The sequence below is a fragment of the Salarias fasciatus genome, chromosome 6, assembly GCF_902148845.1.
Source record: "Salarias fasciatus chromosome 6, fSalaFa1.1, whole genome shotgun sequence".
In the NCBI taxonomy this organism is placed as follows: domain Eukaryota; kingdom Metazoa; phylum Chordata; class Actinopteri; order Blenniiformes; family Blenniidae; genus Salarias; species Salarias fasciatus.
In genome coordinates, this window is record NC_043750.1 from 6,210,978 (window position 1) to 6,227,187 (window position 16,210).

A 16,210-nucleotide genomic window follows, 5' to 3' on the forward strand; every position below is an offset into this window, starting at 1 on the left:
ATACATCTTTGTTTTTCTTCAATTTATATTATATATCAATACCTCGAGCATCATCATCATTTAAGAACAAATAGGACACGAGCTTGAATAATGTCAGCTGAATGTGAGCGTGGCGAGTCGGAATGGTTACCACCGGTAACCCACCTTGGACAGTAGGTTTTTGGTTTTGAAAATAATTTTCCATCGTCCTGGTTGTGGCTCCACTACAGAAAGTTTTGCGATGCATCTGACCGCTGGTTTCTGTGTTGGCGTCTCTGGCGAAGAATCATTTCAGTTTCCAGTTTCGCTATTTTATATGAAGACAAGTGAAAACACTTACAGGTAATTTTACTTTCTCAAAATATGGCTCATCATTGAGGACTCGAGAAGGAAGCACCAGTGATAAATGTCTTTCCAGAATGTTATTCAGGAAATCTTTGTTGCTGCGTCAAAAAAACTTGCTCTGAAACCAGAAGGAAACCCTGGTGCATCCCGCTGCATCCCTATAGCAAGCTAGCATTGCTAGCAGCAGCGGCGGCTATGTTTTAGTTAAGGTTAATAAAGTAATTTTCATCTCTTTTAAATATTTTCGGTCTAAAATGCTTCTTAAGTCAGAATATGGAAATTTTACCATCATTATTAGTAAACTATGTTACCGTAAAGTCCAGGTTTTTGGGTGAAATGATCATCTTGTGGGTTTTGATGAACGTTAGCTTGTTTCCGCTGCTGCAGCTTTCATAGGTGTGTGAGCCGTGTCTGCCAGCCAGCGTGCGCCGGGCCGTTCAGCGTCGTCTTGTTAGTGTGTACTCCCCAGACCGACCTGTCGGATCCTCTCACATCAGCCGGCAGTCTCGAATCTCACACACACACACACACACACACACACACACACACGCACACACATACGGAGGCCATCCTCCGGCCATAGTGTCAATGTCACTGTTGCATCTGGTAAACATGACAGTGGACACGTACCCTCACTACACACACACACACACACACACACACACACACACACACACATACAGGCTAACAGGATAATGACTGGCCAATTAGGCACAGGCTTGATCTGTCTGGATGTATCCAGTCATCTTAGCCCCTCCAGCAGCCATTACTCAGGCATGGACACACACACACACACACACACACACACACACACACACACGCACTTGACTGGATGGAGCGCTGTGAAAAGCTGGCTGCTCCACCAGGCGACCTCTGTGAGTCAGTCCGGCTGTGTTTGTGTGTGGAGGAATGTAATTCGAATGCAGTAAACGGAGCGTTTTCAGTCTGCACTTCAGAGCGTCTCTCGCTGCGACGCCGACGGCAAAGTGACGTGTGAGTCGGTGCGCTGACACAGCTAATATTACACTTTCTTTTCTTTTTACCTTTATCAGATTCGCATACTGAGATGTCCCACTCCGTTAATGGGAAATTTGTGAACTTCCTGGACTTTTTCATGATTTTTCGATCATTTCTCGAAGTGGTGAGCTTAAGGACGAGGTACAACAAGTGTCAGAGTGTCAGATATGAAGGGACAGCAAAGTTTCATGCAGCAACTGAAGTCACAGTCAACCAACATTTAGCCGAATAAAGGTTTTTAAAAAGCCAATAACAAACAGAGACACAAGAATTCATTAAAACCCTAAGTGAAACGTGTACAGTGAAGACATGTATCAGTTTTGTACATCCGGTATGTAAATGGTCCAATGCTCATTCATTGTGCGTTTATTGTAGTTCTTTGGCAGTGAGTGGGTCAGATGTTCATCTGAGCGACTGCTGGACTGGAGAGAAACGTCGTCCTCTGAATATCGTGCAACATTTTTTCAGACTCCAGGTAAATGTTGCTGCTGTGGATGTTTCCTTTCCTTCTGGTGTCTCCAGGTTGTTGCAGTGCAGTATGAAAGTGGCTTTAGTTAACCCATCATTCACTTGTGGAATGTGTTTTCTCGACCTGCGGTGTCTAATTAACTTCATTATGTTGGACTTTTACCAAAGTAGAATGGAATAGTGAATGAGAGCAGAAAATCTCAGACAGAAGATCCCAGACACTCCTGCTCTACACAGAACTCTGAAATTGAAAATGGACTATTGACGTTTTGGTTTTTTGGCAGCCAGGTTACATTTTAAGTAAGATTTCATCACGAGCCAACTTCATATTTCAAACGCATCCAGTTTTGAAAAAGAACTGTTGATTCAAAGAAAAAAAAAAAAAAAATCCTGAATCCTCTTCCAGAGCGTAGAAGAATCTCAGACATTGAAGGTAAAAATGTCACAACTTGTGGTTTATGAGTCACTTTCTGCAGGCTGTTGGAAACTGTTCTGGACAGTGTGACATTAGAAAGAATAGGAAATATCTGGACAGACAGCGGCAGCGCGGGGAGGCAAATGTCACCGGCCAGACTGGATGAATTGAATGAAATTTTAAACAGCAGTTGGTCAGCAGTGTGAGCAGCTGCAGTGTGTGTGTTTGCGCGTGCGTGTGTGTTGTTGAAGTGTACGGGTGTGTTTCTCCTGTTTGCTCGTTGGCCTTAACTCCCGCCTGCACTCCTTTCGAATGGATGATCCTCACCACCATCATCGCAAACTGCATCGTCCTGGCTCTGGAGCAGCACCTTCCAGACGGAGACAAGACGCCTCTGTCCGAGCGACTGGTAACTCCACATACACACACACACACACACACACACACACACACACACACACCGTCATGCACAAAGGCTTTTCCAGCCTCCAGCAGAAATGTGCACAGTTTACATAAACTCTAATTTAAACCTCAGCAGTGGGGCGGTCTTTGTCTTGGTCGTATATTTAACGAGTGTCACTGCCCCGTTGTCGCCCCCCGCAGGAGGAGACAGAGCCCTACTTCATAGCCATCTTCTGTTTCGAGTCGGGGATAAAGATCCTGGCTCTGGGTTTTGCGTTACATAAGGGCTCCTACCTGAGGAACGGCTGGAACGTCATGGACTTCGTGGTCGTGCTCACCGGGTGAGTCCTCCTGTTCTCCTCGCACATTCGCTTTGTTCTCCTTTCCTATCGCTTGTTATTTTTGGCTGCTGGTAATTATCATTATTCAAATTACACTTAAGAGTAGGTGTAAAATTCATGTCCGTGCTTTGGGTTGTTTTTGTTTTTTTTGTGCGAACGGTGCCTAATGTGTACCTCTATTTGGTTGCTGAAATGTGTAGGCTGTGTTTCCATGGCTACCTGCTCCACTGTAGTGCCGGCCGGGTTAGCCGGGGCAATCAGAAGTTGAGGATTTTTTTTTGTTTCTCATCACTAGAGCACAATACTGTGATATTTTGGGGGTTGCACAGCCACAAGGGATCTGTCTTTCTCGAATGCTCCGTTCTGTGTTTTCTGGATTGTCCTGCAGACACAAACCGATCAGACAGCTCATACGACCACAGCCACTTCATTTTCCTCTACTGTTGATGCTGAAATCTGTCTTTCATTTACTAACAGGTATCACTCAGAATATGTCCGTCAGAGAAACTGAAGTTTAAGATTCTAAGCAGTCAAAGATGAGCTGATACTGTGAGACACTGTAGTATAAACAGGAGTGTTCAGATGAGAGTTTTGTGTGTGTTTTTCATGGAGTGACTGAACGGAGCTGTGAGATAATCAGTCACAAAGTCAAAACATCGCTGCTAAAGCAGGGCGGATTTACACCTTCTTCTCAAACGTCTTGAAAATGGATGCATTCATAACATTTCTAGACATTTGAAAAAAAAAAATACAGATTGTTATTGAATCAAATTGCTCCCTGAATTTAACTTGGTCTCCTACACGTGCACGGAATTCCAGGTTCCTCAAGGAATCGACTGTTATAGTCTGTTCATCTGTCAAACACAAGCCTCAGAGCGTCCTGTAAATAAATCAGAATACAGATGTCGAAATGTCCTCGAAGTATTAAGTTTTTGCTCATTTTTACATGTGGAAACCTTTAGTAGTTGAGGCCAAATGCGAGGAAGTTGCTGTTATTACAGCCACGAGATGGTACAAGAGGGCCTCTTCTTTCATTTCCACAACATTGCTGAAGCTCTTAGCTTCACAGTTATCTTTTCAAAATTGGTTTTGCTGATAAAATGTATTTTTATGGTATATGAGTTTATATAAGTATCTTTATATACCCTACCAGCAGGCCAGTGTGCTCATGCTATCCTGCTTTCCAGTATCACTGTTACTAATCAGCCGTCTGCTGAATGACGCTGTTCAGTGTTTTCACTTGAAAACCTGTAAATCAGACTTCAGCTCGGTGCAGTGTGTCGAGATCCGAACAGATTCAAAGGCTACACAAAGGCTACTGAAGGAACACACAGACTCAGCGGAGGTCTGGTTTAACATGGTGTATGTGTGTGATCAGGGACACTCCCCCTCAGTCACTATCCCCCTTTAATGAGGACGCAAATGCTCACACACACACACACTGGATCACAGCATCCCTGCAGGGAGCATCCACCGGGGCAAAGTGAAATGTCACTTCTCCCAGAGATGGGTGGGTGCGGGGGCTGGGGTGGGGGTGGAGGGTGGAGGGTGCAGGATTGTTGTTATAGCGATAGCAGACAGAGGGGGAGCAGAATTTCTCCCATCATCTCTCTCTTTCCATGATCCAAGATCCAACCAAGCTCAGCAGAAAGTCCACCAGGAGGCATTTCGTAGCATTTCGCTCCAGATGAAGACTCAGACACACGTTCTTTGTCAGTATGAGCCGCAGAACTAAGAGCCACAAAAGCCATGCATAAAGTACACGGAAAGCTGCTTCACAATAGAGTATTGAGTGGTTTTGTCTACACGATCACTTGTTTGCCAGCAGATCACATTGATGTGTAAGTTTAATGAATCAATCCCATAGTGCTTTGAGCTGTGACACTGTGGTATGATCCCTTAAAGGGGCTGTATCATGCTTTTTTAGCTCGTCCAAACCCTAGAAATGGCTCTAACATGGTAATAGTTTATTTTTGGCGCTAAGGAAAAGTCATTTTGTGTGAAAGAAAAGATTTTCTGGGGCTAATTCTGAAACCCGGAAGAGAAAACGCTCTGTTTCACTGAAAATCCCGCCTCTCCCCCTGTGGACTTTGACTGACAGTGTACTTCAGCCAATCAACACTTCAAAACAAATACGCTAGCTAGCTTAAGCTCTTTAGCTCTAGCTTCTCTACACGCAAAAACGTCTTTTCCTGTTAGAAACTCACCAAGCGCAGACCCTTCAGACTCTTGCTCCTGCTTGATTGTTGCTTTCAGATGATGGTCAAAGTTTAACCTCGTAATCAGAGTTAGAAAAAAGCAGCAACGCTGATTGCTGAGGGCCTGCGGGAGGGGAGGCTCAAGGGAGCCATCTTCACCGTGTGACGTGAACATGGGAAACGGAGCGTTTTCACGGGTGCGGGAGGGGCTTCCTCTCTGAGCAGCAGAAACACGAGGAAAGCTCGAACACACAGGCACGAAGGAAAAAAAATGCTTAGGGGTGTTTTTGATGAGTACATAACTATATAACAAGGTTAAAACATACAAAAAGTGAATTTTGCATGATACAGCCCCTTTAAAGCTCAGATTTAAACGAGCTCTGTAGCCGTGTAACATCAACACAAGCCTGGAATCCACCGTGGGGGAGGTGTTGGTCAGCAGTGCTGCAGCACTCAGATTCCCACTTAGCAAAAAAGTGATTCAGAAGATGGCTATAAGGTGTTTTTTTCTCTGCATGCCCAGAAGATGTTCTTTCTGGTATGGTTGTCTCATCGGGACGTTGTGTTTATGTCAAAGAAAAGACACAATTATTATCATTGACACGATTACTTGACATCCAGAAGACGTCCTCAAAGGAGCCAGAACAAATGTGGGGTTGTGTCACCAGTATTTCTACAATTTCACACTGGAGACAAAGAATCTGTGAGGAGCATACTTTCAGGTTCGTCCACTGTGTTTACAAAAACAACAATAAAAAAAAGCTGCATTTGGGCAAAACACCTGTTCAATAAAAGCTTTGTGGGTAAATGTGAACCTGTCTCAGTGTGAACAGGGTGACAATTCATTATTGTTGCATGTTGTGTTTACACTGCAACATTTTGACAGCTAAAACTCCCAGGAGACCTAAAGTCCCAGGAGAATGTATGAATAATGTCACCCTGGAGGCAAACGTCATTCAGCTGTTTAATACGTCCATGTTACACATGCACAGTAGCAGCACTTCAGAAAAGTTGTTTCCCCCATCTCCAAGGAGAAGAAGTCTCAGCATTTTCAAAAAGTTACATTTTCAGTGGCTCCGGGCACAGTTGTCGTGTAAACTGTACACAGAACATTTCAGTCACCTTCCAACAGAGAAAACGGAGAGACGTGCACAGCTCCCCACGCCGCTAACCTCCTTTCCTTCCACAATCAGAGTACTACGGTTGTTGATGCTAGCTCGAGAAAGACAAGCATCCTGCAGTGTTTTACCACGACCAGAAGACGGTTTGAGTCATTCTTTCACAATTAACAATCCACGTCCAGTACGCTCATGCACACCCATAAATACAGCCGTCACTGAAGCGCCACACTTCCTGCAGCAGCCCAGATGGATGGGATGGATGCAGTAGACAGGCAGACAGGCAGAGAGAGACCCTCGGAGAGCGGCGAAGCCCCCCGCATGAGTACCGGTGGAGTACTACTGCAGCTAGATAACAAGGGGAGGAGGAAGAGGAGGAGGAAGAAAAAAAAAAACATGTGACAGTGTCTCTCCATTCCCCTGGGGTCTGGATAACAGGACAGAAAGAGAGAGGAGAGAGAGGGGGAGCTCAGGATGGGCTTGGCTGTTAAAAGAAGGCGTGAGAAGGATGGAGAGCGAAGAAGAAGAGGAGGAGAAGGAGGATGACCACCGGAAGGAGGGGGGGTGATGGCTGCTGGTGGTGGAGGGGGGGAGTCAGGGAGGTGAGAGTGATGTATGGGGAAGGAGAGAGAGGTTTCGAGGAGGAGGAGGAGGAGGAGGAGGAGGCAAGGCCAAGATGGAGATGGAACAAGGGGGGGAGGGGAGAGAGAGAAATGAGAAATGGCGAGAGGAGCGCACTCAGAGAGGAATGAATGTGTGTGTGTAAGCGCTGCAGTAACCTGCTTTTCCCTGCTCCCTGTGATCAATCACTCTGCACAACCTATATAACACACTCTCTGCTGCTACCTTATGGTGCACACACACACTCACACACACACACACACATAGCGTTGCCGTTTTTAGACACTGTAAACTTACACACAATTACTATTCATGGCCTATATTGCAATTACAGTCATATTTCAAGCCTTCATGTATATTCATATAGAACGTTTTCAACTGAAAGGAAGCTCTTGGTGTGAACTCGAGCTACAAGCAGCTAGCATATGTTTTCCACGTTAACCTGCTGTGTGTGTGTTTGTGCATGCGTGACAGTGTGTGTCTGTGTGCATTCTTGTTATGCAATCTGCAGTAGGACCAATCCAAGAGAAAGGAAGAAGTGTTTGAAACGTTACTCTGTTAGAGGTGTCTTGTCTCCTTTCAGGAGTGGAATAATCATGTTGTACAGGGGACTTTAACACAAAGTAGATATGAAATAACATGTGAGACTAAAACATTATTTGAGTGAGTGATGCTCACCATGTATATTTTTACAACATGATTGAACTCAGTAGAGGAATTCACTAAATAGCCGACAGAAAACTGTAGTGCACATTGTCAAAGTTAGACTCTCAATGAGAACAGGAATAAGAATCTAGGTGTGGTTTGTCCTTCAGTGTTTGGTTTCAACTTCTGGTATATTACAGAATGGAGACAGGTTCTGCAGCCTTTCTTTGAGATCAATTAATACAACTCTAAAGAAAATTGAGGCAATGTGCAAGTGTTCTCTCCAGACTAATGTTCATAAAAGTTTGATCTTTTCTTTGCTGCATGATCTCTGCAGCAAGTATGTCCCTCCTCCCCATGCACATAACAGGAAGTTACCAATTAATGTCTTCTTCTATGACTTTTGCACTACGTGAAGGCGTCCCTCGGGCCGGATTTGACCTGCAGGTCAAACGTTTGGCACCGCTGGTTTAGAAGATGAAATCTCTATTGAGCAGAAGTCCTCAATTTCCATTAATGTCTGATCCTTTCTGTTCGCTGTTTATTATGAGGATGAGTCCATTCAGTATGAGTAAAGCAACAGTGCCACCTTCAAGAGTTTAAGGATCTAACAGATTGAAGCAACCTTTCGTCTGGACGATGGAAAAGGATCTTTCCGAACTTTGCTTCTGATTCTTCGTGTCAGACTGTCTCGTCTGTGGGTCTCTGTGGGAGTGTGTGCTGGTGCTGTGTGAGTCGTGACTGAGGATGCTTCTGCCACTGTTATGAGAGGTGTGTGTGTGTGTGTGTGTGTGTCTGAATGTGCGGACTTCAGTCTTACCCAAGAAACTGGAAGGGTGGAAAGAAATGAGAGGAGGGAAAGGGTGGACAACACGCACGCACACACACACACACACACACACACACACACACACACACACACACACACACACACACACACACACACAGGGTGTCTGCTGTACCGAGTATGCAGGGATGACAGTCCATTGATTTTCGGTGCGGCGCAGTGACGTCACACACTAATCTAATCATTTACAGTGGAGCCTGCGCCGGTCAGTCAATGAGAGGACAGCGCTGGTGTCCCCAGGACTCCGCTAATGGATCTTCATAGAGACGGTGGTCCAAAATACACTCCCATTACATCCAGATGTGTTCAGCAGAGGGTCAGAGAGTCACGGCAGAATGCAGGATGTATTACAGGGGGATATATTCTGTCTTAAAATGTTGTGCTATTAGCAGCTTGGCTATGTTTGATGAATGGTGGATTTCCCTGAATGCCTTCTTTTTTCACCAAAGGAATCATGATCAGAATGGAAATAATAGCATTTAAAATGATGTTTTGTCAATCGACATTGCAGTTTCACTCAATATTGTTGAGAGTTTGCGGTTTCTCTTGTCAATGTCTGTCAAAAGTGGTCCAACGAATGAAAAAGCGGTGAAGCAGCTGCAGTCTCGTGGCTCCATCTTTCTTTGCATGTGTTGATTGAAGGTCTGAATCAGCAGACAAGCTCCTGCAGCTCCAATCGATGCTGAAGTGATAGAAGAATGTCTCAACACACAGTTAAGGGCAGATTGTTTATGTGGGGACAAAAAGTGGGACCTGCAAAATGTCAGGCCCGTCTTTCTACGCAGTGACGGCTAATGAAAAGCAAAAAAATATGAGAAAATGTGCAAATTGGTGACAGGGGAGTCACACATTTGATGTCTGGAGTTCATCTGTAGATCTCTCTCTGGATCTTGGAACAGATTCAGTGATGTCCTGCTGGATGGAGACCAGACTGAGCTCTTTCAGGATCACTTCCCATTTCTCAAACTTCCTAGTCAGCAATTGAGGCAGGTTTAAAACATCTACGAAAGCTATGACATTAAAAAACTGGACCGACACAAGGGAAGTCTGAGATGTATTGGAAACCCTTCTGCAGTTATACATAACCATCTAGACTTAAAGCAGGACATTGTTTTTTATTTTTACTTCAGCCTTTATTTTAACAGGTTAGTTACTGGTGAACTGGAGAACTGGTTCTTATTTTCAATAATGGCCTGGCGATGTGATGACTGATTAGTATTTACCTAATCATTGGTTTTTAACAAAATACAGATGTTGGGAAGCCAGTTGAGTAAAGAATAGTTAGTTCAATTTAATTTCATTTATATAGTCAATGTTTTAACCCATAGCTTTCTGCTGTTCTAGTTGTCGTTTAGTGATAGAAAGAGAAGAAAATGTAGAATATGGTGTAGATGCCCAAGAAACGACAACCATATTGTGCTAGCTGAGCGTTTTAATCTGCATTTTCTTGGTTTGCGTGGAGCAGATACTTTTGTTTTGAAAAGAAGTCGACCAAGATGAGAAGAAAAACCAGAAGTTTTCAAAACGCTTCCAGTATCTGCTTGGGGAAAAGAAAGATGGCATTCTGAGTCACTGGTGTATCTGGCTGAGATGCTGAGTGACATCAGAACCAAGACAGAGGGGAAACGGCAACCTGTGAGTCACTGCACCCGCCGCTCGCTGAGTCCTGCGTCAGAAACAGGACCCGTCAGATGAAGCCGGTCTTCATAGAGACATTTCTCAGCCTGCATCGGCGGGCTCGGGCCATCGGGGTTAATAAATAGCTTAAGACAAAAAAAAAAAAAAAAAAAAAGACAGAGAAGAAGAAGAAGAAAAGGCTCCTGACTTGTGAATGTACCATTAGCGCGCTGTGGAATCAGGTCACTGCAACACAGGATCAAAATTTAATCAAACATTAAGGAGCGGTACACAGAGGTGTCACAGCCAGTGCGGTACTTTTATGGTACGAACACTGAGAGAGGAAATGAAGTCCAGCAGGGAGAGAGAAATGAGGTCAGAGAGAGAGAGAGGGAAAGGGGGCGAGAGAGGGAGAGAGTACTTGATTGAAAGTTGTCCTTTTGCCATCACTTCCATTATCATTATTGCTCTGCAGTCATTTACAGGCTCATCACTCTCCTATATGTTCTCCTATACCCTCCAGCTCTGTGCCCGGCAGGTTACCTGCTGCACGAGCACTCACACTCATAAAGGCTGTTCGCTTGCACAAGCATCATCGCGGATCTATGTTGGAAAACACTTTCCCAAACGTATCGAAAGTGTCAGAAGAGGTTGAGAAGCGTGACAGATTGTGAACAAGGTTGTTTTACTATCAAGTGTAGTTCGGGGGGCTGTGGCCTCGTTGGTAAAGTGACTTCTTCTCCAGTCCCACGGTCGGTGGTTTAAGCCACCATCTCAAGTCCTTGAACACGAGTACAGGTTGCTCCCAATGATGTGTGAGCATCTTGCATGGCAGCCATTACTGTTGAATTGTATATGTTTTACTACGTTTGCTTAAACTCTGCTTTACTAAGTTAAAATGTGCTGTGTACTGAGAGGGAAGTCCATTTACTGATGTATACTTGACTCATTTGTAGTTGTTAGGCATACATACTTTATTATCAAACCACTGTTTGACCAGCTGTGCCAACCACTGCACCATCGTAGCACCTTCCAGTATGAAGCTGTTCTTATTCAAAATAGAGAACTTTTTGGATTCTAGTCCGCTGGATGACTGGCTGAAATTGGCAGGAACCTTCTTGCTTTAGCGGCTGTGTTTTGCTGTTTGTAGAAAATGCGTGGGAGATAAATGAGGATTACAGTTTGAGATTACACTCAGTCAGTTGTGGAGGCAAGATTAATAATCTGGAAACCCTTTATCAAAGATGAAGTTTTTGCCTAAGACTGAGGAGACAATGAGGATAAAGGACAAGTTGAAGATGCGCTATGTTGTCCAATCAGAGGTTCGTTCTATGTTATATGGTGCTTCTTTTTCCCTTATGTGGCAATAGGAGCTTTAAGTATTGGCTGCTCCACTTGCCTAAACTAACCTTAATAGTAGTCAAATCTCTGACAACCTTTTGCTGTTTACTTTGATTGAATTCCTTTTTTACGTTTGGTTGACGAACCCAAACTACATTTATATCAAACCCTGAGAGAATTTAGCATGGTTCAACTGACCTGAGAGAATTTAGCATGGTTCAACCGACCTGAGAGAATTTAGCATGGTTCAACCGACCTTTTCCAAACAGCAGCTGCAAAATAAAATGGTTGATATGTCACTTTAAACAATACCTTTTTTTTGTGTGGGAAAAGCCAGCTCCAGCGTGTGGAGCTCTCTGCTCACCCACACACCCTTGTGAACAGAAATAGAGTACAGACAGAAACACACACCTACAGACGCGCAGTGTGAGGGCAGAGAGGTGTTGAAGGTAAGCAAGTGATTGTCAATTATTTTCCCCACCAGCACTAACAAGCTGCTGTCCAGCTCAAGTGTCCCTCAGCAAAATGAGAAGCTGATCCCCGACTCTCACCTCTCTGGCAGGGAAGGAGAGAACACCGTCTTGACGTTTCCTCTTTCGCTGGATCAATAGATTTTCCTTCAGACATGGCATTGCCTCCTCTACCGGCCATGACAATAGAGAGGTAGTCGTGTAGTACTTTACTCGGTACCTTGTTTACCTCCGTGGAAACAGAACTGATCAGTACGTCACTGGCACATCTGATCAGTTCAGACTGAGCCAATATCGGCACAATGACAAGAAAAAGTCAGTGAAGCTGAACAGAAAGTTCAGAGATTCATTTTTGGACCATCTGGCGAATAATCTCAGATCCTGACGACATCTTTACTTCACCAGACGCTTGGTCAGTCTTGTCCGATGGGGCAGAAAGTGTGTTGAGTGAAATCTGTGAGCTGAAGAGGCTTAGAATTGACGCACGTTTTGTTAAAGCCTGACAGTAACTAGAAAACATTTTCATTCAGTTACATTATTGGCTGTCAATAGGAAGAACACCAGCACAAAGTTTCCATCATCTTTTAAATTGCATTATTCAAGTTAGTTTCTTGGGGTACTTGACTGTGATCAAAGGCCACTGTCAGACCTTCAACAGCACATTATTGAATATATTAATCCTTTTCACATTTAATATCATTATGAGATTGGAATAACATTGATCAGAGAAGTTGGTTTCTTTCTCCTTTACTATTAGAAGTTGGAATTGTCAGTTTCATTATTGATGCAGAATGAAATAAAACTACAGAGAAAAGTCCAGAGACTGCACACAAACACACTGACAGCAACCACCAGCAAGGATGGAGGAGTCCAGACGTTGTGTCCTTGTGAAGTCCAGAAGTCCTGCTGGCAGGAGACTGAGGGACAGGTGGGCCAATCAGCCGGCAAGGCAGACAGAGAGAGCGGCCATGAGGGACGGAAAGGAGTGGAAAAACAGAGGAGAGATCAGAACCACAGGAAGGAGTGACGCTCGGAAGCAGGAGAGAGGAAAAAGACACGAGTCGGTGTGATTTAAGGACAAGACACAAGTACAAGACAATGCTGATGTCCTGCCATTGAGCCTGTTGACACTGAAATGAGTTGCTTGATCTGACAGAGTCCCTTTGGTTTCAACATAAGCAGCCGAAACTCCTTTAGCAGAAATAACAGTAGCCATTGTTCTGACCTGCACACTGTTCAAAAAGAATTGGCGCCACTGGAATTGACAGTTCATTCATAATATTAGAATATTTTAGAAATCTTAGAATATCATAATCTTAGAAAATCTGCAGTGTGTGGCTCTCTGAGCTCAATATCATATCTGTTGGTATCTGATGGGAATGGAGTATCCTCAGGAATGGCGTTCATTCACTGTGAGGTCAAGTCATTGATCAGACTCCAGTGCTTGGGATCATTATTCAGCTGCACCAGTCGTTTTTCTCTGGGCTTCAGCCGGTTTTCTAGAAGTTACCTCTATCGAGCTAGGAATTTAGTTTCCTTCCATGATGAGGCATCCAGGCCCCGAGTTGAGGAGTTGCCCTACATCATGATGGTTCTTCCCCCATGCTTCTCCACAGGAGTGACGTTCACTTTATGGTAACTGATGATCATTTTACAACTTGCATGTTTATTCCCCAACAGTTCAGCTTCTTAATTTTTTTTTGTTTGTTTGTTTTTAATGCACCACTGAACATCTAGAACAGGGGTCTCCAACCCTGCTCCTGCAGAGCCCCTATCCAGCATGTTTTAGTTCTCTCCCTGCTTCAACACACCTGAATCTAATCATTCTCTAATCATCAAGCATAGAGCACAGCCCAGTAACGAGCCTGTTGATGCCAGCAGGTGTGTTGAAACAGGGGAAGAAGGAAAACATGATGGATAGGGGCTCTCCAGGAACAAGGTTGGAGACCCCTGACTAGAATTACGCCCGTTTTACACTGTGGTTGCATTACGGATCCGGAACAAATGCATATCATTGCATCATGCATCAGGAGATACAAGCAGAGCTATATGGCTGCAAGAATTAGCCCCCGTCGTATTTAAGGGCTGGATTTCCTCCCGATCCGAGTGGATCCAGAGCTCCACACCAGGTGTTTGTCATCCATCCCAGATGTGCATGTGTACAAGTGGGAATTTTTATTCTGGAGGACAGTTTCAGCACATTCATGTGTTCACACTTTTTGAATTAGGATCACAACCAGCCATCAAGAAATGAATCAGAGAAAAAAAAGCTACTCGAGCTCCAAAATCCTCCAGTGGCCAGACAGTTTGCAGAAAAGCACAGTCAGCAGGCCACCCCTGAGATAAATAAAGGTTATAAAAAAAACACACATATATGATTAAAGGACAGACGCAAGGAAGGAGGTTGGACATTGAGGACAAAGAAGGTTTTTCGTCCCTAAAGACCCCTTCATTCGATTCTCCTCATCTTTTCTACACCAGATTCAACATGAATTTAAGGGAATACAAAAAAGGAGTGAAAGAGAGAGCGAAACAATGATACCAGGGGAGGGAACAAGTGATCTTGGCTGGGGGTGGAGGTGGGGAGAGAGAAAGTACATCAGCTGAGTGTTAGCACTCTGCTGAGATCAGCAATAACGCAGGAGCGAGAAAATGAAGTGAGGGAACGGGAGAGGAAGGGTGGATGAGGACGGGGAATGTGGTCAGAATGAGAGTGCTTCTGTCTTGCTTTTGCCAGCGAACGCTTTGGCAACCAGGAGGTGGAAAAAGACATGAATAATCAGGAGGGAGGAGAGAGGAGCGAAACCAAAGTAAAGACAGTTGCGTTTTTGATGAAGTGCAAGAGATTGGCCTGATTATATAAGAAGGGAGGAGATTCAATGCCTCGCCCCTGAGGTGATGGAGCAGTGTTTGCCATGTTCCCCTTCGACCGCCCCCCTGATCTCATGCCGACCTCGCCTCTATGCCCGTCTAATAGTCTGTCCTATGGGAAACCCATTGAGACTTACCCAGAGTGCTGTTAGCAAGATAATAGTGAGAGACCAAAATCTTCTCCCACCCCGACTGAATTCCTGAAGGTTTAACTTCCCCAACTAGATGGAAAATATCTCTCACAGAAGTTTGTGAACAGTGTAGAAGGAAGATCACGACGACATTCAGTTGCTTAGAAAACTGGCAGATTCTGACAGAATCCTTCCATGGCAATGTAAAAACTCCCAACTGTACGTGTATGAGTGCACATAGATTCTACAGCGATACTCGGTGCTAGAGTCACTGTAGTTGAAAGCTTTGGCTGTAATTCCACTTGCATCCAGATAACATCAGATCATTGGCTGTGGAACACTGATCTGGAATGAAGCTGCACCGTGATGTTGTGGTTGGCACTCCTGCCTCATGGCGAGACGGTTGAGGATTTTCCTTTCAGAAAAGTTCTGCATTTACACGTTTTGGAAATTAAGACCATTGACACAGGAATGGCAGGAATCCTAAAAACTACATAGTTAGCATGCCAGGCCACCAGTTGGCGCTGTCGTTTGTTTTTGTAGTGGAATCTCACAGACATTGGTGTGGACAGGCGACACAGTTCAGTTACTACTATGGGTGACTCCGCCAATTCCCAGAAGAATATGGACTGACGGTCATGACAGTCTGGAGGCAAACGTTGCTGGTGCATGTGCAGAGCTTTTCCCTACAGCCTCGGTGTGCACACCATTTTTAAAAAGTTGTGTTTTTTACCCCTTTACGCAGAGATGGAGTGTTTTTGAAACGCTCTTCCCTTCAGGAGCCGTTTTCATTGGCTCTGAGCGCTGTTGTGCAAATGGACAATCACTTCCAAAGTTTTTTGCTTTCACTTGAAAATGTTTACATGGGACTTTTTATTCCCCTACATATCCAAATAAAGCCTAGTTCCTGTCTAAAATGGCCATGTAAACACCTGAAAACTTTATTCAGAATTAAGTTTGAATCCAAATAGACCGGTGGGTTTATTCTCCTCTGGAAGCAGAATCCTATGCTAATTAGGCGATTTCATTCTGGTCGATCTGCTCAAGCAAGAGAGACACGAATCCTTGTTTGTAAAAATCAGATTTGCTTACGTTGAAGGAAATGACAATAAGATCATTTCTTTTATTTTGAAGACTGCTGCTCATTTTTTGATGAGAGCTCTGTGTCGGTCAGCGTTTGTCTCCAGTATAATGTTCTGGGAAATTAACGATCCGTGAGGGGGGGTTCGCAGCCATTCTTAGACACAATACGTTTTGAGAAACAGAAAATAATTGGAATCACTGCCTTTCGGGATTCTACACTTTTTTTTTGCCAGTTGAGACGTTCCGATTTTTATTAGTCATGCAGTACAATCGCAGAGATGCCAAATCATGGCGATCGTAG

The 16,210-nt window shown here is 44.3% G+C and overlaps 1 protein-coding gene across 27 annotated transcripts in view; it reads left to right on the forward strand.

The window, feature by feature from the left end:
• Positions 1-16,210, forward strand: part of cacna1ab (calcium channel, voltage-dependent, P/Q type, alpha 1A subunit, b) — a 189,071-nt gene that overhangs the window by 83,711 nt on the left and 89,150 nt on the right. For all 27 annotated transcript variants that reach the window (XM_030093297.1, XM_030093301.1, XM_030093296.1 and 24 more), the window contains 2 exons: positions 2,528-2,633; positions 2,828-2,967. In XM_030093297.1, coding sequence (XP_029949157.1) covers positions 2,528-2,633; positions 2,828-2,967 — 246 coding nt within the window. The remainder of the gene's footprint in view (positions 1-2,527; positions 2,634-2,827; positions 2,968-16,210) is intronic.